Source organism: Hibiscus syriacus, unplaced genomic scaffold (genome assembly GCF_006381635.1).
Source record: "Hibiscus syriacus cultivar Baekdansim isolate YM2019G1 unplaced genomic scaffold, ASM638163v2 tig00110388_pilon, whole genome shotgun sequence".
Lineage (NCBI taxonomy): Eukaryota > Viridiplantae > Streptophyta > Magnoliopsida > Malvales > Malvaceae > Hibiscus > Hibiscus syriacus.
In genome coordinates, this window is record NW_024062718.1 from 802913 (window position 1) to 828790 (window position 25878).

Genomic DNA, 25878 nt, shown 5'->3' on the forward strand with positions numbered 1-25878 from the left:
TTGACCTTTTTAATGTGCGAGTGAGGACTTAGGGATGCAAAACGCGAAGAGTGAGTTACCAGCTGTGTTGTTGGGGTTGAGGGTTCCAAAACCAACCCTATTATTCGTGGCCAATGAAAACGCACCCATCGCTAACTGACATCCCACCAAAAATAGTTGCGCCTGTGTTATATGACCATACAATTTCCCGACTCTTAGCATCCTTTGCATATATCGGTCATTCTTTATACGTCGAACCACCAAATAGGACCCCATTAGCCACCGTCACAGGCCCACTGACAGTGCCATTATTAGGGTCGCCTGTCAACCAAAGGATTTGACCATTTTTAGAATTCATTGCCACCCATCCACCGGCAGTGGCGTTCCTTGTAGATGGTTTCAGAGTGAAGTTTATACGATTAGAGTGTTGGGAAATAAACCGAGTACAAGTAATTTCTCTATAATCAAATTAGTGAGAATACGAAATAAAAGCAGAAAAAGAATATCCGAAATTGATAACGGAGTTCAGCCAATTATGCCTACGTCTCCGGACTGTTGCAGATCTTTTACTAAAGGGAGAAAATTTACAGGTGTTTACAAAAACATTAGAGATAGAGCTAGAATGATTTGGGGATGATTTTGAAGCTCAATGGGTTAGAGTATTTATAGTTGAATCTTAAGGACTAATCTTGTAAATACCTTAAAGTACAATAACTAAATTTATGATTTTACGATTTCCAAATTGTCAACAATTTCTCCTGCCAACTTGCACCACCGAAAATCTGCTGAAATCTCACCTAAAATTGCTTTGACAAATGCAATGTGCGGTGCCTCCTTGTTTGACAAAAGCCTTGTGAAAGCATGACTTTCAACAATCTCCCACTTGAAGATTGGTTTTAATATGTCTTCATACCTCGATCAATGCAACAGTATTTCTATTCTTGTTATTCTACATGCCAACTGAGGCTGAACACAACTTCAGTTTGTCTGTAGTCACCGCCCTGTAAACCCACATGTTATTGGGCAGTTTCTCCGTGGTTGCCTTGTCCCTCAACGTCTTGGCTCCCTTCGACTCTTGTCCACTAGTCTTTGAAGGATTGTTCCTCACTTGAACATCCTCGGCAAGCCCCTACTTCGACCTTTCTCTTAAGATGGTCTCTAAAGCCATGTTCTCTACACGAACATGCTCGACAAACTCCTTGGATACGGACAACTCTTCTTGCACTTGGCTTCTACTCTCATTGGCAAAAATGAACCTTATTGAGCCAACTCACTATGCCTCTTCGATCTTGGGTTCATCCTCTTCTCTGGACAACTCGATCTTGGGCTCATCCATCACCTTGGATGACTTGGCTCCCCTCGGGTAATTTTGCAACACTTCTGGCATCTTAAGTCTGCTCCCCCTCATTTGCTCGACTCTTACCCTCGACTTAGAATCTTTGATACTCGAACTTGTGCGAAGACTACACACATCTTCCCCAGACTCACCATCTGGTTCATCATTGAGTGGACTTTCTCTGCCACTCGAGGAACAACATTCCTTATCCTTCGACTTGCCTTCATCACGGATTTTCTTGCCGCTACCCTCGGCTTTCAGCTTTGCTTTAGAAGTCGTGTTCTTCTTGACTCCAAATTCTTTGATGGATTCGGCGGTTGCCAAGGCTTTAGACAACTCCTTAACTTCCTTTCGCTCCAACACTTTCTTCGCCCATGAATTTAATCCAAACATGAAGGTGAAGAACCCATCTTCTTCAGTCAAACTTGGGATTTTGAGCATGGTGGGTGTCGAATCCAACAAATAATAATACTTTCTTTTTAGAAATATAAATTGTAGTAGTGATAAGCAAGGTCGAATCCACAAGGATTGGGTATTCTAATGAAAATTAAAGCAAAGAAAATGGAGTTTTGAAATTAATGAAAATAAAGACAAAAAGCAATTATAATAAACTAAGAATTTAGAGAAATTAATATTAAGGAAATATCCAACTAAAGGTATAATTTCAGAATTGATTCAGAGAATTTATCATAGATGCAATGATAAAATCTTCTACTTTTCACTAAATTGGTTATGGTTATTGAGAAGCTCTAACAACTTGTCTCTCCTTAGTTTCTCGATAATCAAGAGAAGCTCTTTGATTATTTATCTAGTTAATGAACAACCCTAGACAAGCTCTTAAGATTTAATCCACCAACAGCATTAATCACTAGAGGGACCACCAATTCTAGCTAGCAAATACGCAAGCTCGATTCATTTAGACTAGGTTATATACCTTCATAACATAATCATAATCAACCATGTTACTTTACCAATAATATTAGAACATTTAAACAATTACGAATTTAATGTTCTAAATGGAAATTTATCAACCTGATAATTGAACAACGGATCCTTTGCACAATCAATCAAGACAATAATTCTTAATAAAAACAGAAGATATATAAATAGCAAAGAGATAAAAGAACAATGAAAATTATTTAGATCACACAATCCTTGAAGAACCAAAACTTCAATTATCTTTCAGTTGGAACAAAAGTATTTAGCTACTCATAATTGAAAGAAAACTAAAAGAAAATAAAGATGAAAACTGATGTAAAACTTGATGTCCACTAATGAAAGCCCTAGCTCCCCTTTTATAAGGATTTTCCTATTATATATAAGGAAGTTTCCCTTAAAGAAAATCCCACAAAAATAGGAGTTTTAAATGCCCTCATATTTTTCTAAAGATAAGAATAAATCAAAAGAGTCTTCCAGCCATCATTAAACTCTTTTTCCTTTGTAAATTCATAGCCTTAATTTAGGGTTACACGGACTAGTAAAGCGCGCCCACGCCTTAACTGAAGACTTCTTCTGCGGTAGTTTAGGATGAATAAGCCGTGCCCATGCCTTATGTGAAAGCCTCTTCTGGTCTTGCTAACTTCTTGAATTCCAATTTTTCCTCCTTAATTTGGGGATTTTGTGAAGATCATGCTAATCATTAGATTTTGAACTTGTTTTATCCAAATATTCAACCTAATCCATAAAATACGAAATATAATCAAAATCTATGATTTAATCAATTTTAGTTATTCAAATTTGAGGAAAATATCATAGAATATATGTCTAATATGCATCTTATCAAATCCCCCCACACTTAAACCAATACTTGTCCTCAAGCATACAATAGTTCAAATTCATAACTCTTCTCAACATCAATCCTTCTTCTTCCTTTGCTCAATCTTCCACAATCAAAATTGTCATTCCTTAAAGAATCAAATCTAAACACAAGTAAGGAACGAGCAATTCGTAGAAGAAATTCTCATAAACCAAAACACATGAATAATCACTCCATCAATCTTTTCGAAATCAAAATGCAGTGGGATCTAATACCCTCACGTTGGATTCACTCAATACGCTCGAAGTGTTTAAGGGTGTCAACAAACTCTTAAGCCAAAACATAGAAATTTTTTACCATAGGCTTGCTAACCTATCACATCCCCTCCACTAGTCAATGAATTGAATGCGTAAAAACCTCAGGGTCTTAAACAGGGTGTAATGGGGCTTAGGCTAGGTTCGATAGAAAAGGAATTTGAGTTGTTTTATTGAATGAGTCATACAAACTTATCCACATGGAACTCAATCTTCAAATGTTCTCTTCAAGCCATATAACTTTTTTTTCATTGCACAATCTCTCTTTCTTTATTTCCTTTGCACAATTTTGTTTGTGTTTTTTTCTTTTCTTTTCTCTTTTTTTTTGTTTTGTTTTTTTTTTCCACTGAAAGAGATTGCAACTCGAATCACTATATTCCAACATCTTCCGATCTTCTCAAGATAATTTGAATTCTCATGTGAAGAAGATCATATAATCCTCCAATTCAAGGTTCAAAAGAGGGGAAATTAACAAAAAGGATTTAATATTTACTTGTACCATGGTTAATTTCAAACAACAAGGCTCAGGCTCAAAATTGGCTTTCTAAGGATGACAATCATGGTAGGCTCTTTACGAAAGCTAAAAGTGGTTTCACCTAAATGCCCTTATCGTTCTTGATGCATCCAATTCTAAAATGTGGTCTTCGACATGTATAGCAAAGCAAGTTCTAGAAAAATTAACTATGCATGGCAATCACTCAATCAAGAAATGGAGCATGCTGAAAGTGAGTGCTCATTGGCCCAAAAACTCACAAAAAGGGTAAACTTGTATCAAATCCCACACATTTTTCATTCAATCAATCATCAAGAGTAATCAACCAGTGTGTAGTAAATAAGAATTCAACTACTCAAGCTAATCCCCTATTATGCTTCAACTTAATTCGATAATTCAAAACAATCCAAATTATGTAAGGACAAACATCGAAAGAATCTGGAATTTTGAAGAGAAAAATCACAAACAAGAACTAAAGCATACTTGTTTTTTCGGAAAAAATTTGAAGCAAAATTATGTTCAAAGCAAAACCATGTATGAAATACTCTCCCCCACACTTAATCCATACATTGTCCTCAAAAGTATCAAAAGTAGTATGCTCAAAAACCTCTCCCCACACTTAAATACATTGGGTAGATGCTCAGTAAGAAAACTCCCCTGAAATTATTGAGCATCGACCACGTTATCTGTCACGAGATGGGAGTGAAGGCGCTGTGCGTCGGCTGGGTTGATTCTCGGACTGAGCGGAGATGTGGGTCAGGTGGAGTGAAGAGGACGGTTGGTGGCGCGCATTCTTCTGAAGGAGCACAAAAATAAAGAAAAGATGAGGCACATTTATATTTGAATCTTGTTTCCTGAACCAGAAGTGGTGTTGAGTTTAGACGTGGGCACGTCTTATACAAAAACATCTGGATAGTGAGAGACTTTAGGAATAATTCTTTTGTAAGGCGTACCCACGGGTTACAAAAATTCATCTTTTGACTTAAAGAGGAAAACAAGAATAATTGTACTCCGAAAAATCAAGGAAAAATAAAATAAAATAAAAAGAACGAAAATAGAAATTAAAAATAGAAAAAAGAAAAATTGGGTTGCCTCCCAAGAGCGCCTTTCTTTAACGTCTTTGGCTTGACGTTGTAGCTTCTCAATCATCCTAAGTTGGGTACTCCAAAATGGTTTGACCAACAATATGCACCAGATAACCTTCATAAAAAGGTTTGAAACGATGATCATCGACCTTAAATATTTGACCTGTATCCAAACCTTGTATTTCATCGATAGAGAATATTTTCTCCACCCAATAGCTTCCTTGTACTCTCTAAGCATTTGAATTAACTTTTCTTCTTCAAAGAGGGAGAGTTTGTTGGGAATGATCACCGGAATAGTTTCCTCTTCTCCTAGATATACAAGCTTCAAATGATTTGACAAAGGTTTCGTTTTCAATTTTGGTGCCTGCACAAGAGAATGAAGAAGCTTGGTGTGAGAAAGAGGTGACTCAATAGAAGATACATCATACCTCATGAGTTTGAGTGATTCTAGTTCTTGGATTGTATCTTACAAGTCAAGATCCAATACAGACTCTTTCATGATTCCCTGCAATCCTTCAGGATTGAAATTCATGTTGAGTGCAACTTTCAACTTGTCATCATTATTTAAATCAAAAATTTCATGCGCTAAAGGGTCAATAACATCCATGAAAAAATAGAGGACACATCACTAGGACATCTCATGGCATCATAAATATTGAATTTAATAATATCACCATCAAATTCCATGGTAAGTGTACCATCATCTACATCAATTTTTGTCCTAGCTGTTTTCAAAAATGGCATTCCTAATAAAATTGATGTTGATTTAGAATAATCATCTTCTTGCATATCAAGCACATAAAAATCTGCAGTAAAAACCAATTCATTAACTTGCACCAAAATATCCTCTAAAACTCCCTCAGGATATACATTAGATCTGTCAGCTAGTTGAATAATCACTCATGTCTCTTTCAAAGGACCAACGTTCAAAGATGAGTAAATAGAGAGAGGCATGACATTTATTGAAGCTCCTAGATCTAACATTGCTCTATCAATCCTAACATTACCGAGTTTACAAGGGATAGTAAACATACCTGGGTCTTTGCACTTGGGGGGTAGTTTTTTCTGGAGGACAGCTGAAACATTCTCCCCCATACTTACCTTTTCATTGCCCTTGAGCTTTCTCTTGTTGGTGCACAATTCTTTAAGAACTTTAGCATATCGAGGTACTTGTTTAATTGCATCAAGTAAAGGAATATTTACCTCGATCTTGCGAAATGTCTCAAGAATTTCTTTCTCTTCTGCTTCTTTCTTGGATTTAGCGAATCTAGAGGGAAAAGGAGGTTCTATGACAAATTCCTTCGATTTTTTGCTTTTGAGTCCTTTAGGTTGGTCTTTCTGAGTTTGAGGAGCAACAACTTCCTTTTCAGCTTTTTCCTCTAAGGCTCTCCCATGTGCCAATGGACTAGGTTCCTTCAACTCCTTTCCACTTCTCAATGTGATTGCACTAACGTTTTGTTTTTGATTAACAATGGTTTGTGAAGGTAACTTACCTTGGGATTCTAACCGATTCACGGATGATGCCAATTGACTCACTTCATTCTACAAATTTTGTATACTTGTTCTTGTCTCTTACTGAAATTGTTGTGTATGGTTGCAATTGATTTGACAAATTCTTCTAGGGACATACCCGGCTTTGAAGAATACTGTTCAGGTGGAGAACGCTGGAATTGCGATGGTCTTGGCCCATAGCTAAGGTTAGGATGATCCCTCTATCCTGGATTGTAGGTATTTAAGTAAGGATCATATTTCCTTTGTGGGGGATCGAGAAACCTTCCAACTGCATTAGCGTACTCATGAGAATCATCTTGAAGTGTAGGACACATGTCAGTTGGGTGACCGATCGCAGCACATATCCCACAAGCTTTCATTTACTGCATTTTTCCTACAACTAGTTGTTGAAAAAGGGAGGTGAGATGCGATAATTGATGTTCAATAGAGGACGAACCTACCTCGTTTACCCTTCTTGAAGATGTGTCTTGTCTAAAGCCAAATTGTTGTGAATTGACATCCATGATGGAGATCAATTCCCTGGCTTCACGAGGAGTCTTATTCACTATAGCGCCTCCACTAGCTGCATCCATCATCTTCCTCTCCATGGGTAGAAGTACCTCATAGAAATATTGGATGAGAAGTTGCTCAGAAATCCCATATTGAGGGCAGCTTTCACACAGTCATTTGAATCGTTCCCAATACTCGTGAAGGGTCTCAGTATCTTTTTGTTTTGTTCCACATATCTCCCTTCCAATGCCAGCGGCTCTTGAAGTGGGGAAATATTTATCAAGAAATAACCTCACCATATCGGTCCAAGTAGTTATAGAACCAGGGGGTAAATAGAAGAGCTAATATTTAGCTCTATCGGTTAGCGAGAACGGAAAAACGTGCAGTTTTATCTGCTCTTCAGTCACTCCTTGCGGTCTCATACTTGAACATACCACATGGAATACCTTCAAATGCTTATGAGGATCTTCATTCTCAATTCCATGGAAAGTAAGCAACAAATGAATCAAACCAGATTTTAGTTCAAAAGCTACCTCCAAAGTTGGGTAGTCAATGCAGAGCGGTTGTTGATTCTCATTTGGTGCAGCCAATTCTCTTAGAGTTATTTCTTCGTTGGCCATTGTTCCTTTTACTTCAGAATCGCTGGATGAATTAACCAAGTTGACTGCAGATTCTGATTCAGGGGATGAATAATAAGAAGCTTGTTTGTTGCGCAAGTTAGTTTCTTTTCTTAACCTGTGAACGGTCTTCTCGATTTCAGGATCGTATTGGAATTCACCTACACGAGAAGAATGAGGCATCAAAATAAATCTAAATGACACTAATCCCTGGCAACAGTGCCAAAAATTTGGTGGGTGTCGAATCCAACAAATAATAATACCTGCTTTTTATAAATATAAATTGTAGTAGTGATAAGCAAGGTCGAATCCGCAGGGATTGGGTAGACTTATTCTAATGAAAATTAAAGCAAAGAAAATGGAGTTTTGAAATTAATGAAAATAAAGACAAAATGCAATTATAATAAACTAAGAATTTAGAGAAATTAATATTAAGGAAATATCCAACTAAAGGTATAATTTCAGAATTGATTCAGAGAATTTATCATAGATGCAATGATAAAATCTTATACTTTTCACTAAATTGGTTATGGTTATTGAGAAGCTCTAACAACCTGTCTCTCCTTAGTTTCTCGATAATCAAGAGAAGCTCTTTGATTATTTCCCTAGTTAATGAACAACCCTAGACAAGCTCTTAAGATTTAATCTACCAACAACATTAATCACTAGAGGGACCACCAATTCTAGCCAACAATACGCAAGCTCGATTCATTTAACTAGGTTTATACCTTAATAACATAATCATAATAAACCATGTTACTTTACCACTAATATTAGAACATTTAAACAATTACAGATTTAAAGTTCTAAATGGCAATTTATCAACCTGATAATTGAACAACGGATCCTTTACATAATCAATCAAGACAATAATTCTTAATAAAAATAGAAGATATATAAATAGCAAAGAGGTAAAAGAACAATGAAAATTATTTAGATCTCACAATCCTTGAAGAACCAAAACTTCAATTATCCTTCAGTTGGAACAAAAATATTTAGCTACTCATAATTGAAATAAAACTAAAAGAAAATAAAGATGAAAACTGATCTAAAACTTGATGTCCACTAATGAAAGCCCTAGCTCCCCTTTTATAAGGATTTTCCTATTATAGATAAGGAAGTTTCCCTTAAAGAAAATCCCACAAAAATAGAAGTTTTAAATGCCCTCATCTTTTTCTAAAGATAAGAATAAATCAAAAGAGTCTTCCAGTCGTCATTAAACTCTTTTTCCTTTGTAAATTCGTAGCCCTAATTTAGGGTTACACGGACTAGTAAGGCGCGCCCGTGCCTTAACTGAAGACTTCTTCTGCGGTAGTTCAGGATGAATAAGCCGTGCCCACACCTTATGCGAAAACCTCTTCTGGTCTTGCCAACTTCTTGAATTCTGATTTTTCCTCCTTAATTTGGGGATTTTGTGAAGATCATGCTTATCATTAGATTTTGAACTTGTTTTATCCAAATCTTCAACCTAATCCATAAAATACGAAATATAATCAAAATCCATGATTTAAGAAATTTTAGTTATTCAAATATGAGGAAATTATCATAGAATATATGTCTAATATGCATCTTATCAAATTCCCCCACACTTAAACCAATGCTTGTCCTCAAGCATACAATAGTTCAAATTCATAACTCTTCTCAACATCAATCCTTCTTCTTCCTTTGCTCATCATTCCACAATCAAAATTGTCATGCCTTAAAGAATCAAATCTAAACACAAGTAAGGAACGAGCAATTCTTAGAAGAAATTCTCATAAACCAAAACACATGAATAATCACTCCATCAATCTTTTCGAAATCAAAATGCAGTGGGATCAAATACCCTCACATTGGATGCACTCAATACGCTCGAAGTGTTTAAGGGTGTCAACAAACTCTCAAGCCAAAACATAGAAAATTTTTACCATAGGTTTGCTAACCTATCACATCCCCACCACTAGTCAATGAATTGAATGCATAAAAACCTCAGGGTCTTACACAGGGTGTAATGGGGCTTAGGCTAGGTTTGATAGAAAAGGAATTTGAGCTATTTACTGAAGGAGTCATATAAACTTATCCACATGGAACTCAATCTTCAAATGTTCTCTTCAAGCCATATAACTTTTTTTTTCATTGTACAATCTCTCTTTCTTTATTTCCTTTGCACAATTTTGTTTGTTTTTTTTTCTTTTCTCTTTTTTTTTTGTTTTGTTTTTTTTTCACTGAAAGAGATTGCAACTCGAATCACTATATTCCAACATCTTCCGATCTTCTCAAGATAATTTGAATTCTCATGTGAAGAAGATCATATAATCCTCCAATTCAAGGTTCAAAAGAGGGGAAATTAACAAAAAGGATTTAATATTTACTTGTACCATGGTTAATTTCAAACAAAAAGGCTCAGGCTCAAAATTGGCTTTCTAAGGATGACAATCAGGGTAGGCTCTTTACGAAAGCTAAAAGCGGTTTCACCTAAATGCCCTTATCGTTCTTGATGCATCCAATTCTAAAATGTGGTCTTCGACATGTATAGCAAAGCAAGTTCTAGAAAAATTAACTATGTATGGCAATCACTCAATCAAGAAATGGAGCATGCTGAAAGTGAGTGCTCATTGGCCCAAAAACTCACAAAAAGGGTAAACATGTATCAAATCCCACACATTTTTCATTCAATCAATCATCAAGATTAATCAACCTGTGTGTAGTAAATAAGAATTCAACTACTCAAGCTAATCCCCTATTATGCTTCAACATAAATCGATAATTCAAAACAATCCAAATTATGTAAGGACAAACATCGAAAGAATCTGGAATTTTGAAGAGAAAAATCACAAACAAGAACTAAAGCATACTTGTTTTTTCGGAAAAAATTTGAAGCAAAATTATGTTCATAGCAAAACCATGTATGAAATACTCTCCCCCACACTTAATCCATACATTGTCCTCAATATATCAAAAGTAGATGCTCAAAAACCACAAAAAGGGTAAGAGTAAAAAACTCCCCTGAAAATAGTGAGCATCAACCACAATATCTATCACGAGATGGGAGTGAAGGCGCTGTGCGTCGGCTGGGTTGATTCTCGGACTGAGAGGAGATGTGGGTCAGGTGGGGCGAAGAGGACGGTTGGTGGTGCGCATTCTTCTGAAGGAGCACAAAAATAAAGAAAAGATGAGGCACATTTATATTTGAATCTTGTTTCCTGAACCAGAAGTGGTGTTGAGTTTAGACGTGGGCACGTCTTATACAATAACATCTTCTGGATAGTGAGAGACTTTAGGAATAATTCTGTTTTTGTAAGGCGTGCCCACGGGTTATAAAAATTCATCTTCTGACCTAAAGAGGAAAACAAGAATAATTGTACTCCGAAAAATCAAGGAAAAATAAAATAAAATAAAAAGAACGAAAATAGAAATTAAAAAAGAAAAAAGAAAAAAGAAAAATTGGGTTGCCTCCCAAGAGCGCCTTTCTTTAACGTCTTTGGCTTGACGTTGTAGCTTCTCAATCATCCTAAGTTGGGTACTCCAAAATGGTTTGACCAACAATATGCACCAGATAACCTTCATAAAAAGGTTTGAAACAATGATCATCGACCTTAAATATTTGACCTGTATCCAAACCTTGTATTTCATCGATAGAGAATTTTTTCCTCCACTCAATAGCTTCCTTGTACTCTCTAAGCATTTGAATCAACTTTTCTTCTTCAAAGCAGGAGAGTTTATTGGGAATGATCACCGAAATAGTTTTCTCTTCTCCTAGATATACATGCTTAAGATGATTTGACAAAGATTTTATTTTCAATTTTGGTGTATGCACAAGAGAATGAAGAATCTTGGTGTGAGAAAGAGGTGATTCAATATAAGATACATCATACCTCATGGATTTGAGTGATTCTAGTTCTTGGATTGTATCTTGCAAATCAAGATCCAATACAAACTCTTTCATGATTCCCTGTAATCCTTCAGGAGTGAAATTCATGTTGAGTGCAACTTTCAACTTGTCATCATTATTTAAATCAAAAATTTCCTGCGCTAAAGGGTCAATAACATCCATGAGAAAAATAGAGGACACATCACCAGGACATCTCATGGCATCATAAATATTGAATTTAATAATTTCACCATCAAATTCCATGGTAAGTGTACCATCATCTACATCAATATTTGTCCTAGCTGTTTTCAAAAATGGCATTCCTAATAAAATTGATGTTGATTTAGAATAATCATCTTCTTGCATATCAAGAACATAAAAATCTGTAGGAAAAACCAATTCATTAACTTGCACCAAAACATCCTCTAAAACTCCCTGAGGATATACATTAGATCTGTCAGCTAGTTGAATAATCACTCATGTCTCTTTCAAAGGACCAACGTTCAAAGATGAGTAAATAGAGAGAGGCATGACATTTATTGAAGCTCCTAGATCTAACATTGCTATCTCAATCCTAACATTACCGAGTTTACAAGGGATAGTAAACATACCTGGGTCTTTACACTTGGGGGGTAGTTTTTTCTGGAGGACAGCTGAAACATTCTTCCCCATACTTACCTTTTCATTACCCTTGAGCTTTCTCTTGTTGGTGCACAATTCTTTAAGAACTTTAGCATATCGAGGTACTTGTTTAATTGCGTCAAGTAAAGGAATATTTACCTCGATCTTGCAAAATATCTCAAGAATTTCTTTCTCTTCTGCTTATTTCTTGGATTTAGCGAATCTAGAGGGAAAAGGAAGTTCTATGACAAATTCCTTTGGTTTTTCGCTTTTGAGTCCTTTAGGTTGGTCTTTCTGAGTTTGAGGAGCAACAACTTCCTTTTCTGCTTTTTCCTCTAAGGCTCTCCCATGTGCCAATGGACTAGGTTCCTTCAACTCCTTTCCACTTCTCAATGTGATTGCACTAACGTTTTGTTTTGGATTAACAATGGTTTGTGAATGTAACTTACCTTGGGATTCTAACCGATTCACGGATGATGCCAATTGACTCACTTGATTCTCTAAATTTTGTATGCTTGTTCTTGTCTCTTGCTGAAATTGTTGTGTATTGGTTGCAAGTGATTTGACAATTTCTTCTAGGGACATACCCGGCTTTGAAGAAGACTGCTCAGGTGGAGAACGCTGGAATTACGATGGTCTTGGTCCATAGCTAAGGTTAGGATGATCCCTCCATCCTGGATTGTAGGTATTTAAGTAAGGATCATATTTCCTTTGTGGGGGGTCGAGATACCTTCCAACTGCATTAGCGTACTCATGATAATCATATTGAAGTGTAGGACACATGTCAGTTGGGTGACCGATCGCATCACATATCCCACAAGCTTTCACTTGCTGCGTTTTTCCTACAATTAGTTGTTGAACAAGGGAGGTGAGATGCGATAATTGATGTTCAATGGAGGACGAACCTATCTCGTTCACCCTTCTTGAAGATGTATCTTTCCTAAAGCCAAATTGTTGTGAATTGGCAGCCATGATGGAGATCAATTCCCTAGCTTCACGAGGAGTCTTATTCACTATGGCGCCTCTACTTGCTGCATCCATCATCTTCCTCTCCATGGGTAGAAGTCCCTTATAGAAATATTGGATGAGAAGTTGCTCAGAAATCCCATGTTGAGGGCAGCTTGCACACAGTCATTTGAATCGTTCCCAATACTCGTGAAGGGTCTCAGTATCTTTTTGTTTTGTTCCACATATCTCCCTTCCAATGCCAGCGGCTCTTGAAGTGGGGAAATATTTATCAAGAAATAACCTCACCATATCGGTCCAAGTAGTTATAGAACCAGGGGGTAAATAGAAGAGCCAATCTTTAGCTCTATCGGTTAGCGAAATGGAAAAACGCAGTTTTATCTGCTTTCAGTCACTCCTTGCGGTCTCATACTTGAACATACCACATGGAATACCTTCAAATGCTTATGAGGATCTTCATTCTCAATCCATGGAAAGTAGCAACAAATGAATCAAACCAGATTTTAGTTCAAAAGCTACCTCCAAAGTTGGGTAGTCAATGCAGAGCGGTTGTTGATTCTCATTTGGTGCAACCAATTCTCTTAGAGTTATTTCTTCGTTGGCCATTGTTCCTTTTACTTCAGAATCGCTGGATGAATCAACCAAGTTGACTGCAGATTCTGATTCAGGGGATGAATAATAAGAAGCTTGTTTGTTGCGCAAGTTAGTTTCTTTTCTTAACCTGTGAGCGGTCTTCTCGATTTCAGGATCGTATTGGAGTTCACCTGCACGAGAAGAACGAGGCATCAAAATAAATCTAAATGACACTAATCCCCGGCAACAGCGCCAAAAATTTGGTGGGTGTCGAATCCAACAAATAATAATACCTGCTTTTTATAAATATAAATTGTAGTAGTGATAAGCAAGGTCGAATCCGCAGGGATTGGGTAGACTTATTCTAATGAAAATTAAAGCAAAGAAAATGGAGTTTTGAAATTAATGAAAATAAAGACAAAAAGCAATTATAATAAACTAAGAATTTAGAGAAATTAATATTAAGGAAATATCCAACTAAAGGTATAATTTCAGAATTGATTCAGAGAATTTATCATAGATGCAATGATAAAATCTTATACTTTTCACTAAATTGGTTATGGTTATTGAGAAGCTCTAACAACCTGTCTCTCCTTAGTTTCTCGATAATCAAGAGAAGCTCTTTGATTATTTCCCTAGTTAATGAACAACCCTAGACAAGCTCTTAAGATTTAATCCACTAACAACATTAATCACTAGAGGGACCACCAATTCTAGCCAACAAATGCGCAAGCTCGATTCATTTAGACTAGGTTATATACCTTAATAACATAATCATAATCAACCATGTTACTTTACCACTAATATTAGAACATTTAAACAATTACGGATTTAAAGTTTTAAATGGCAATTTATCAACCTGATAATTGAACAATGGATCCTTTGCACAATCAATCAAGACAATAATTCTTAATAAAAACAGAAGATATATAAATAGCAAAGAGGTAAAAGAGCAATGAAAATTATTTAGACCTCACAATCCTTGAAGAACCAAAACTTCAATTATCCTTCAGTTGGAACAAAAGTATTTAGCTACTCATAATTGAAAGAAAACTAAATGAAAATAAAGATGAAAACTGATGTAAAACTTGATGTCCACTAATGAAAGCCCTAGCTCCCCTTTTATAAGGATTTTCCTATTATAGATAAGGAAGTTTCCCTTAAAGAAAATCCCACAAAAATAGGAGTTTTAAATGCCCTCATATTTTTCTAAAGATAAGAATAAATCAAAAGAGTCTTCCAGTCGTCATTAAACTCTTTTTCCTTTGTAAATTCGTAGCCCTAATTTAGGGTTACACGGACTAGTAAGGCGCGCCCACGCCTTAACTAAAGACTTCTTCTACGATAGTTCAGGATGAATAAGCCGTGCCCACACCTTATGCGAAAACCTCTTCTGGTCTTGCCAACTTCTTGAATTCCGATTTTTCCTCCTTAATTTGGGGATTTTGTGAAGATCATGTTAATCATTAGATTTTGAACTTATTTTATCCAAATCTTCAACCTAATCCACAAAATATGAAATATAATCAAAATCCATAATTTAAGCAATTTTAGTTATTCAAATATGAGGAAACTATCATAGAATATATGTCTAATATGCATCTTATCAGAGCATGAGTCTTCTAAATCGGCTCGCATACTCCTTAAGTGTTCATTTATGTCTGAGACGCCTCAACTTGGACCACGCTTCCATCCTGGCATACTGTGAGCGGACTTGCTCACTTTGCACCCTCGGCTTGACGACTTAATCTCTTTCTATCGCACCGGGTCCTTTCCTGTGCTCGACTGCTTTGACACTCGCAGTCTCGTCACGTCTTGATCCTGGGCTGACTACTTGAGAACTTGTAGTCGTACCACTCTTGCTCCTTGATTCGGCTACTTTGGAACATGTAGCTTCACCAAGTCTTTCCCCTGTCTTGATTGCTTGGATACTCGTAATCCCGGGCTTTCTTCCAGGTTCGACTGCTTCAACATCAATAGTCTTGCCTCGTCTCAATCCTTGCTTGGCTGCATTGATCCCATCAATCGGACCAAGTCTTTTCCCTGGCTTGGTAGCTTTAACACTTGCGACTGCGCCAATTCCTGCTACTTATCATTCTTCCATCCTATTCATGATGGTTGTAAGGCGACGCTTCTTGGGACTTCCTATAATCAAATGAGGACCATCACAGAAGTAGCACTTCAATTTTTCCTTGCTCCCCTTCTTCTTTACACCGGACTTAACCTTGTCATTCTTTCCCGATGGTTTTCTTTGGCTACGAACAGTAGATGGCTCACCTTGGCCACTCGAAGAGCTTTCTCTACCATCTCCCTGCTGCACCTTTTCCCGGTCTCCACCACTGTTGCCACTATATCTGGGCATGGGCTTGGACGACACATCGCTACTTGGCTTGTCACCTGCAAGCTCAGTCAGCTTTTCGGCTACAGCTATGGCTTCCGAAAGTCTCTAGGCATCACCTTTCTCTCCCCCGAGCATCACCCCTAGTCTAAGTCCTTCCAAGAATGTCTTGAGCGCACCCCATTCACTCATTTCTCCCTTGCATATGAGCAGCTCCTTCTTGAACTCATCCACTTCGTTTCTCAATGTCATCTCTCCCACTCGACTCTAGCTTCTGTTGGATCGTTTTTGACAATTTTGCGAACCACTGTGTATTAAAACACCTCCGTCGACAAACTCGTATCACCGAGAAAATTTTACTATTCACAAAATTCACTATTCATGTGAATAGTAACCTCGTAGAAAAACTGATAAAATTCACAATCAAAAGCTCTGATACCAATTGTTGGGAAATAAGCGAGTAATTTTCCTATAACAAAATTAGTGAGAATGCGAAATAAAAGCGGAAAAAGAATACCCGAAATTGATAACGGAGTTCAGTCAATTATGTCTACGTCTCCAGACTGCTGCAGATCTTTTACTAAAGGGAGAAAATTTACAGGTATTTACAAAAACACTTGAAAAAACACTTGAGAGAGAGCTAAAATGATTTGGGGATGATTTTGAAGCTCAATGGGTTAGGGTATTTATAGTTAAATCTTAATGACTAATCTTATAAATACCCTAAAGTACAATGACTAAATTTATGATTTTACCATTTCCAAATTATCAACAATTTCTCATGCCAACTTGCACCACTGAAAATCTGCTGAAATCCATCGAAAATTGCTTTGACAAATGCAATGTGCGGTGCCTCCTTGTTTGAAAAAAGCCATGTGAAAGCATGACTTTCAACACAAAATTAGCTATGTTTGTGTAAACCCTCTTTTCATCGTGGCGGCATCCCATGTTCCGCCACCGGCGACACCGTATGGTTCGGCTTCCTACACCAATTAATGGCTAATTTAATCATTGAATTTTAGTACCAAGTTAATTTGGGGTCAGATACCTTACCGTAAACCATAAAATATTGCCATCATCACGATCCAAAGCCCATGCAAATCCACTTTTTTGGACTGCAACGACGATGTCTTGCTCAGTTCCATTCACGTCTATGCTTAGCATCATCGGTGCTTCGTCGAAATCAGCATCAGGGTTTGGTCCCGGAGGACAATCAGGAACTGAAAGATTAATACAGGCAAAAAACCAAACATCATAGCTCCCTAGCTGATGGAACCACTTGATTTTTCCAGTGTCCAAATCAAGGGCCATGAATGATTCTGATTGATTTCGGGATCGATACATTCTTCCGAATGCGTTGGAGGAACTTGGGTTTAATTGTTTTGTCTCTCTTGGCAATCAGATATGTTTTGGGGAACCGAGTAGAGGTTCCCGGTGGCAATGTAGACGAGGCTCCACTCGGCGTCGATTGGCGGACTGCTGCCCCAAATGGCAGTCCCGGCGTATTCGCCACGATTGCCGAAGTTGTCGAGTAAAATGAAGGTTTGCCACAAGATTTTGCCGGTTTTTACGTCGAGTTTGACGAAGCTCCCTCGAAAGGTGCAGCATTTATCAAGGCTTAGCACTTCTTCCAGTGAAGATGTGCCAACGTAGAAATTCCTGAGTTTAAATCAAATGGAGACAATAATATACTAGGTTTTATTACAAATGCATATACGTCTGACATTGTTGATTTTGATCCCAAACTTTGAGAATGAATTTGTTATCTGAAAGATGCATTCTATATAATTTGAATTTATTTATATAAAATTTAATTTTTTAATAAAATATTAGAATTATTAAAGAGTCAAATTATTGATGTGATCCGTATTTTAAACGAAATTATGTATTGTTCATCTAAATTATTATTTTAATAATAAAAATAACAACTTTTACAATGATTTAGACGGTTTATTTCCCTTGTATAGTTTTTTTAACTTCATAGGTGAGCTTAGATATGGTCCAAAATTTCAAAGGATTATGAGGTCAGCCAAACTAAATAATATATATAGCCTTGCATATGACTTTTGGATTGTTATCAAAACATTATCCGAATCTGCCGATCTTATCGATCTTTCTATTATTGATATCTTAAAATTCGGAAATGAAATAAATTATACATATGATGCAAATCTAGTATGTTGCAGGCCAAGTAAATAATAAAATACGGCAAAAAGCATGGAGGCTCTTGCACTTTTGAAAAAAATTAATATGACACTCAAATTATTTTATTCACTTAACGTGACCCTTAAACTCAGAAAATATACCTACTATAATCGTGTAACAAATATTTTTCATTGTTGACCGTTACATTAGTGACATGGTGATTCATAGTGTTGCTGTGGCGATTTATAGTGTTGAGGTGACAATCCAATGTGACAGATGACATGACAAATGTGCTAAACTAATTTTTTTGGTCTTGTTCAAGGGTCAAATTGGTCAGCACTGTAAACTACCACATTAACAATGTAACGGTCAACGAGGAAAAACATTGATCAAATGTCACATTGAATGAAAAAATAATTTGAGAATTACATTGATTTTTTTAACGGACAAATACCTATGATGCCTTTTAGCCATTAAATAATTATGAATATCTCAACAAGGTAAGATCTAATTTCCTAGTATATATATTATATGCTGATATCACATTTCTATTATAATTATCAAGGATTTGATGATTCATATGCCTACATTTTTATTTTTAAAGAAGCCAAAAATTATGTCTTTTTAATTAGGGTAAACTTCATGACGTCCGGTTCCTTTTGTGTTTGATTTATCTTATTTTGTTCACTATTTTATTTAAAAAAATAATGATTTGGTCACTTACATTTTCTATTTATCTTATTTTAGTCACTAAATCAATAACTTAATGATGTGACACATTAATACAGAAAATTAATTTCTAATTTAACCCCTATAATTTAAAAAAAATTCACTCTCTTCAGATAAAAAACCCGAAACCCTTTTTCTTCCAAAATTTCTCACCTTTGACCCTAACCCTAACAATCATCCTTTTTTATCAATGTTGCCACTATTAATCGTCGCACACCCTTTTTTCAAACCCCAATGCTCTCATACTCTCGTCATTGTTCGTTGTGCCGACCACCTCACCTCTATATTGAACCCTCCACCTCTCATCTATATCATTCATCTAAACCCCAAATCATAGCAACTCCAAAACTCTACATACCCTCGACTCTATTTACTTCACCATGTTGTGCATGAAAGCATAGCGCATCAAACAAGGTCACTAGCGTGACATCACAAGCGCGCACGACAACCCAAAAGTGACGGCACTGGATGAGCAAACCAGAGCGAAGGTATGATGGGGCTGAAGGATAGAGCTTCAGTTGGTCAAGAGGTAGGGGTGCTAGAGACGTTCGGTAGAAGGCAAGCAGAGAACCAAGGAAAGGGCTGGAGGATGGCTTTCATAGATAGATGGGATGCGACAAGCACAATGGATGACCTTGGGACGGTCATGAGTTGTGCGATGAGGGTTATAGTGGTTGAGAGAGTTAGGAGAGAAATGGGTTTTGGGCTTGCGGTAGTGCTTGAAGGAAGTTAAGGAATGCAACCGTGCGGATCCAGAAATTTATAAATGAGAGACCAAAATTTTAATTTTAATTTATTAAAAATAATAGGGTGAATTTGTTTTTATTTTTATAATTTTTTTAATATATTATACTAAATTTAACTTTTTTTCTAAATAATAGGGTCAAATGCATCCGCCCTGAAATGCAAGTGACTGAATCGAAGAGAGGGATAGATTACCAGTGGGACAAGAGAGATGATGATTGATAAGACGATGACGACACAATGACGACAATGGTGCACAACTATAGGGTGGTGTAGCACAAACATCGATGATCCCATGTGGTTTCTTGAGCACCCATTTCACTTGTTGATAAAATATGAAGCGGTCGAACGAAGGTGTCTGAAAATGACGATAGCAACGATGAGGGTTAGGGTTAGTGAAGAGGGTTTTTTTAGGGGAAAAAGATTTTAGTTTTTTTTTATGGGGAGGTGAAAGCAATAATCTTTTGACACTCCAAGGGTTAAATTTAAAATTAACTATTTATTAAACTTACCACGTCATCGGATTAAAAAGACTTAACTGCTCAATAACCATAATAAGACAAAACGATATCGTAAGTGATAAAATCATTATTTTTCAAAATTGATGATTAAAATAAGATAGATCAAAAACAAAAGGACCACCTGCATAGTTTACCCTTTTAATTATTCACATCTTATTTGTGTCTTGTTTAGCAGTACCGAACCAAAAACGAGGGTTTTTTCTTGAAATTTGAATGGAAAAAGTTATATAAAGAATAAAGTATGATGTGGCTAACCCCATGTAGTAAGTTCCTGACATGGTGATGATACCAGCGGGGTTTCCATCAAGCAGGGTTGACCAAACAAGCTCCCCACTGGATCGCTTCACAGCAACAACAGAAGCCGGTCCACAGATCCCAATGATGAGCAAATCATCCGCAATGGCGGGCGTTGTTCTTGAAACTATGACACTAACATTGGATATAAGTCCAGTCGGATTAAAGCCAGTTGTGAGAAAGCAGCCACGGAAGTTGAGTCGATGGTATGAGTTGAAGAATGGCAACTGTGGGTGTTTGGATTTAGATACAGGAAAATAAGAAAGTGAAAGAGGAAAGCACTAAAGATATTTTTATTGTAAATGACTTCTATGAATTACAAACTAAACTTGGGTATTTTATAGCCCAAATATAACAACCTAATGACAACTCAAAACAGATTTAACAAACTAACAACTAATTACAACTTATTTCTAACACCAGTCAACTGCTGCAAATTCTGTTTCCAAATAAGAGATCCATCGGATTCGTTAACAGCGTAAAGATATCCATCCCAACTTGGGAAGTGAACTGCCCCTCGAAAACCGATGGTGTCGCAGTGATGTCTCTTCCGGCATTGAATTTCCATTTCAATCTCAGATTCGAAACCGTTTCGGGGCTTATCTTGCTTTCCTCGTTGGCATATCTCCTGTTCAGTATGTCTCCACCATGGCTTAACCAACCCTACGTAAATGGATTCAAGATTTAGTCTATGTAAGATAACATAATACCTACAGATATGTGCATCGGTTTTGCAGATTATTTTTCCCATATATGTATGTAAAAGAGGAGGAGATTTTGAGACTTGGAAAAATAACAGCAGACAACTATATCATCCAAAAATTTTTGGATAAATTTCAACGACAAGAATAGAAACTGCTACAAAACCAGCAGTGTTCTGTTTACCAAAAAAAATTTACATACAAAAGAATTAAGAGCAGTTTATATTCCAAAATGTACAAAGGGTAGAATTAGTGCTATCATTTCTATTTATGTTCCTATCCCGAATCGCACCACATCCTTAATGACAATAAACAATTCTTGAGTGTTTCTGCAGTGACCTTGAAAGAGCCTCCTGTTTCTTTCTTCCCATAGGACATAGATGAGGGAATTAAGAGCAAGCTTCAAGATCAAAGTTAGCAAAGATTTACCTTTCCAAGTAGAGCTTTCCCATGCAAAAAAAAAAACATCCCAAGAGGTTATGGAATGTTGCAGACCAGTGTGAGTGAAAACATAATTCCATAATTGTTGAGCCATATGACAATGGAGGAACAAGTGCTCCCTTGTTTCCCAAGGATTGTTGCAAAATAAGCAATGGCATTCATTGATAATCCCCATTTGGCATTCATTGATAATCCCCATTTGGTGAAGTCTCACTTTTGTTGGAAGTCTATCAAGTAATGCCATCCAAGAAATCAAGTTGTGCTTAGGAATGTGCAAAGGAAACCAGATAATTTTTTGTCAGTGGACTTGGGGTATGTTATCACGAATTGCTTCCCAAATTGTAGAAACTTTCATAGTTCCAGCAGTCAACACTGAGGAAGCCTTGGTTCTAAGTTTAAAAATACGCCTTAAATTCCAGCTACAAGAGGGATGAACATTAAAATTCCAAAAATTGTTGCCTTTAAGAACATAGTGTTTGACCCATGCAACCCATAGAGAACCTTCGCCTGCTAAAATATTTTTGATATGGAGGATCATACAAGCTTTATTCCAAGTCTTCAAATCTTTAAGACCAAGCCCTCCCTCGGATTTCAGAAGACAGATGTTTTGCCAACTCACTCTAGCTCCTTTCGCAGCTTTATCCTCACCTTTCCAGAAAAAACGTGAGCAAAGTTGCTCAATTTTTTTAAGGACATAATGAGGAAGAGAGATTTGCCTACACCAATAATTAGTGATACTGAACAAGACAACTTTGATTAATTCCAGCCTTCCAGTATAGCTAAGAGATTTAGTAGACCAATGATTTAACCTTGCTCTAATGCATCACAATCACTTTCAGTAATTTTCCTGGTAACAAGAGGAATTCCGAGATATCGAACAGGAAGTCTGTCAATTTGAAACCCAGTGAGAAGTTTGATTTCCACCAGAATTGAACAATGAATACCAGCAACATAAAGGTCACATTTCGAAGCATTAATCTTAAGGCCAGACATCTCATAAAACATATCAAGGACACTAGAAACCCCAATAACAGAATCAGCAGTACCTTTACAGAAAATTAAAAGATCATCGACAAAAGAAAGATGTGTGAGGCCAATTTTTTTACATTTCGGATGGAAACCAAAAATACCTTTGGCAGCTGCTAAATTGAGGAGTTTAGAGAGAATGTTCATAGAGAGAACAAATAACAGAGGAGAGAGGTGATCACCTTGATGAATGCCTTTAGCTCCCTTAAAGAAACTAATAAGACTCTCATTAAAGGAAATAGAGAATCTAACAGTAGAGAAGCAAAGTTCAATCCAATTGATGAAAGTACTTGGCATAGACTACAAGAATTTGTTGGTCTTTTAATATTCAACTACAGTAATCTTTCTTGTAATGAATTAAATACAAGAATTTCACTATTCAGTTATTAATGGTTTATAGACATAGACTAACATTTTTATTTAAGAAATATTTTGATACATAGACTTTAATTTACATAATTTTCTTTTTAATGTCATATGTTTTATGTAAATTGTAGATTATAAGATTTAAGATTTAAGATTTTAAATTTTAAAATTTAAGATTTAAGATTAAAATTATATACAAGATTATACAAACTAAATTTTACTCGTGTTCTACAACCATGAAATTCCCCCAATCTTAACATTTATTGCAAACAATGGTTCTTATTCATATGTCGAATCACTGAATAGGACCCCATTAACCACTGTCACAGCCTCACTGGCTGCACCGTTGCTAGGGTTGGCTGTTAACCAAAGGATTTGACCATTATTAGCATCCATTGCCGCCGGCAGTGATGTTCCCTGTGGATGACTTCTAATTCTAAATGAAGCTAATACTTTGAATAAACATCATGATTATGTGGCCTGATTTTTCAATTTTTTTATATTTATTAAAAACATTATATTTATCTTTCTAACTATGTCATTTGAAATGTTAGTAAATTCAAATTTAGACCACCTCAACGGTTTCTTTTTATTTTTAAAAAGAGATGATTAACAGATTCAGGGATCAAGTGGCAAAATGCACAGTTAGAATTGTAAAACGCAAGGGCACACCTTTTGACTGAGTCGCTTTTTGTAGGGACCCAACCCCATAAGAGCCTCATAAGCAAGTCCTAAAGTTCCATTTTGCAAATGAGTTTCTTGAACATTGATCCTTTTTTCAATGTTTAGGATCTAACTCAACGTCGTATTACTTCTTCTTTTTCAGCCATCTCTTAATGGCCAACTTCAAGCACCTGATGTAACACCCCAATTTAGGGGTTAAATTTTAGAATTATAAAGTGGTGGATTTAATTGGTAATTTGGGAATAAAATTGAGGATTAAATTGAAAATTTTCAAAGTTGATAGACCGTTTTATAAAGTGTATGAAATTCAGTGACTAAACTAATGGTTTACCCATTTTTTAATGGGATGAATTATAACCCTCCCCGTGTGTTTTATGCAGATTTTCCCAGTTTTCCCTCCCTGCTCTCCTTTCAACTTCGATCTACTCACCGTCCGGCCTTCGTTCGACAAACCGAAACTGTCATCGTGTTCGTTGTTGACCGATGAACAAAACCCTTCAAACATTTCGTCGTCGTCGTCGTCGTTAATTTTAGTTAGAAGTATCGTTGGTTTTAACTTGATTTCCGTTGGTTTTCCATCAATTCACGTCGATCCAGCCACCCGTTTTCGACACCTCCGTACTATAGTGTTCCTTGCATCGTTCCGAGTCCACTGGTGTTCTCCGTTTCTCCGTCGTCGCCGGCGTGTGGAGGGTGAGAAAATCAAAGTTTTTGATGTTTCGTAATCGAGCTCTCCGCCGTTCAAAATTGTGAACCGAACTTGGTAAATGTCTCAAAATGCCTTAAAATAATTTTTAGAAATTTTTTCGGGAATTTTTGGACATCCCAAGACGTCGCACGCGCCCCATACGCGTGGGGAAGTCCTGGCCGCAGGTAAAAAAACTCGGGTGTTAGTTTTGTAAATATTTTTAAAATGGTGCTAATATAATTAATTTCTGTTATGGTGATATTTGTGTAAAACCATTGACCATAACTTTGATCGGCTTTGACCGACCATTAAACGACCATTGACTTTTTTCGAGTATACCTATCTTGACGTTTTTCGACATTTTGAGTCCGTTTTTTGGGTCTGTTTCGCCAAATTCAAAACCAGTAAATTGTTTTTCACTGATTTATCATCCGATTCGATCCGTTTTTTGGAATTAAGCCCCATTTTTTATGAAATTTTAATTGTTATGTATTTGGGGAATTATTGGAAGTTGAATTAAAGATTCGAGGACATTTGAATGGAAATTATATGATCGATCAGTATGCACAAAAATCGAGGTAATACATTACTACCTATTTATGCTTTATAGAACATATTGAAAATGGAAAAATGTATGGATGTACATGATTGGACTATTATGCATGTTTGTTTATGGATGGAATCGAATCGAATATGGTTTAAGCGATAAATTATGAGAACAATTCGATTAGGTAAAATTATGAAAATACCCTTATATTGTAAAAAAACTAGATTTGACCATGGAAGTTGGATAAGGGTTTTTTTAAAGACATGTTGATCTGATGAAACTACTGATGTGCATAAGAAATACTAGTTTTTCTTAGGAAATTGGGATAACCGGTTTTTAACCCCATGAGGGTTTATGCAAGATACTAGAAGTCTGTTATGGAATCATTTCGAGATCAAAGAATGTTCGGGAAAGAAATTAACCATAGGATCTCTAAATTATAGTTATTTTCATTAAGAGTTAATACCGAAATTATTTGGGTTAAGAAATTACGAAAATGCCCTTAAGAGGTAAAAATAGTCTGAGTTGACCTGAATGGGGAAATATTTTGAGAATTTGTACTTAACTCGATAAATTACGGATTTGATTATTAAGATTCTGTCTTTGTACAAAAAATTCATGATATTCCGTTTGTAAAATCTGAGAAGGCACTTGACCCGAAAAATATCCGAGTTATGAGTAAATATCTAAAGAACAATTTATCGAGGGTGTTCTTTTGTAGGAATTATTCGAAAGGACTGAAATAAATGATAAGATTGAATTTAATAGTAAGATCGGACGGAAGGAAAGGATTGGAATACACTGAATCTATAAAATGACCAAAATACCCCTAGAATAGAAATGACTCAAGAATATCACTAAGCCCAGGAATGAATGGACATCCTCAAGCTTTGAAATGAATGGAAAAATATTGAGCACCAAAATAACCAAAAGGCCCTTATGGTCTAGACTAAGTAAATGTTTTGGATTAATTAAGAAATTCAAATAAACATGGATGGTGTACTACTCTTAAAAGTTATGGAACGCAACTTAAGCCGGTCAACCAACACTAGTGCTATATCAA

At 36.3% G+C, this 25878-nt stretch overlaps 1 protein-coding gene and 1 pseudogene across 1 annotated transcript; both read right to left on the minus strand.

Moving 5' to 3' along the window:
- Nucleotides 1-9: 9 nt before the first annotated feature.
- Nucleotides 10-21690, minus strand: LOC120123056 (annotated as a pseudogene).
- A 112-nt stretch (nt 21691-21802) lies between these two features.
- On the minus strand, nt 21803-23292 carry LOC120123057. The gene is made up of 4 exons (XM_039142062.1): nt 23206-23292; nt 22635-22734; nt 22314-22550; nt 21803-22152 (listed from the first exon to the last, which is right to left on the minus strand). Exons 1-4 carry the CDS (start codon nt 23290-23292, stop codon nt 21803-21805), a joined length of 774 nt encoding a protein of 257 aa, XP_038997993.1.
- Between the last annotated feature and the right edge of the window lie 2586 nt (nt 23293-25878).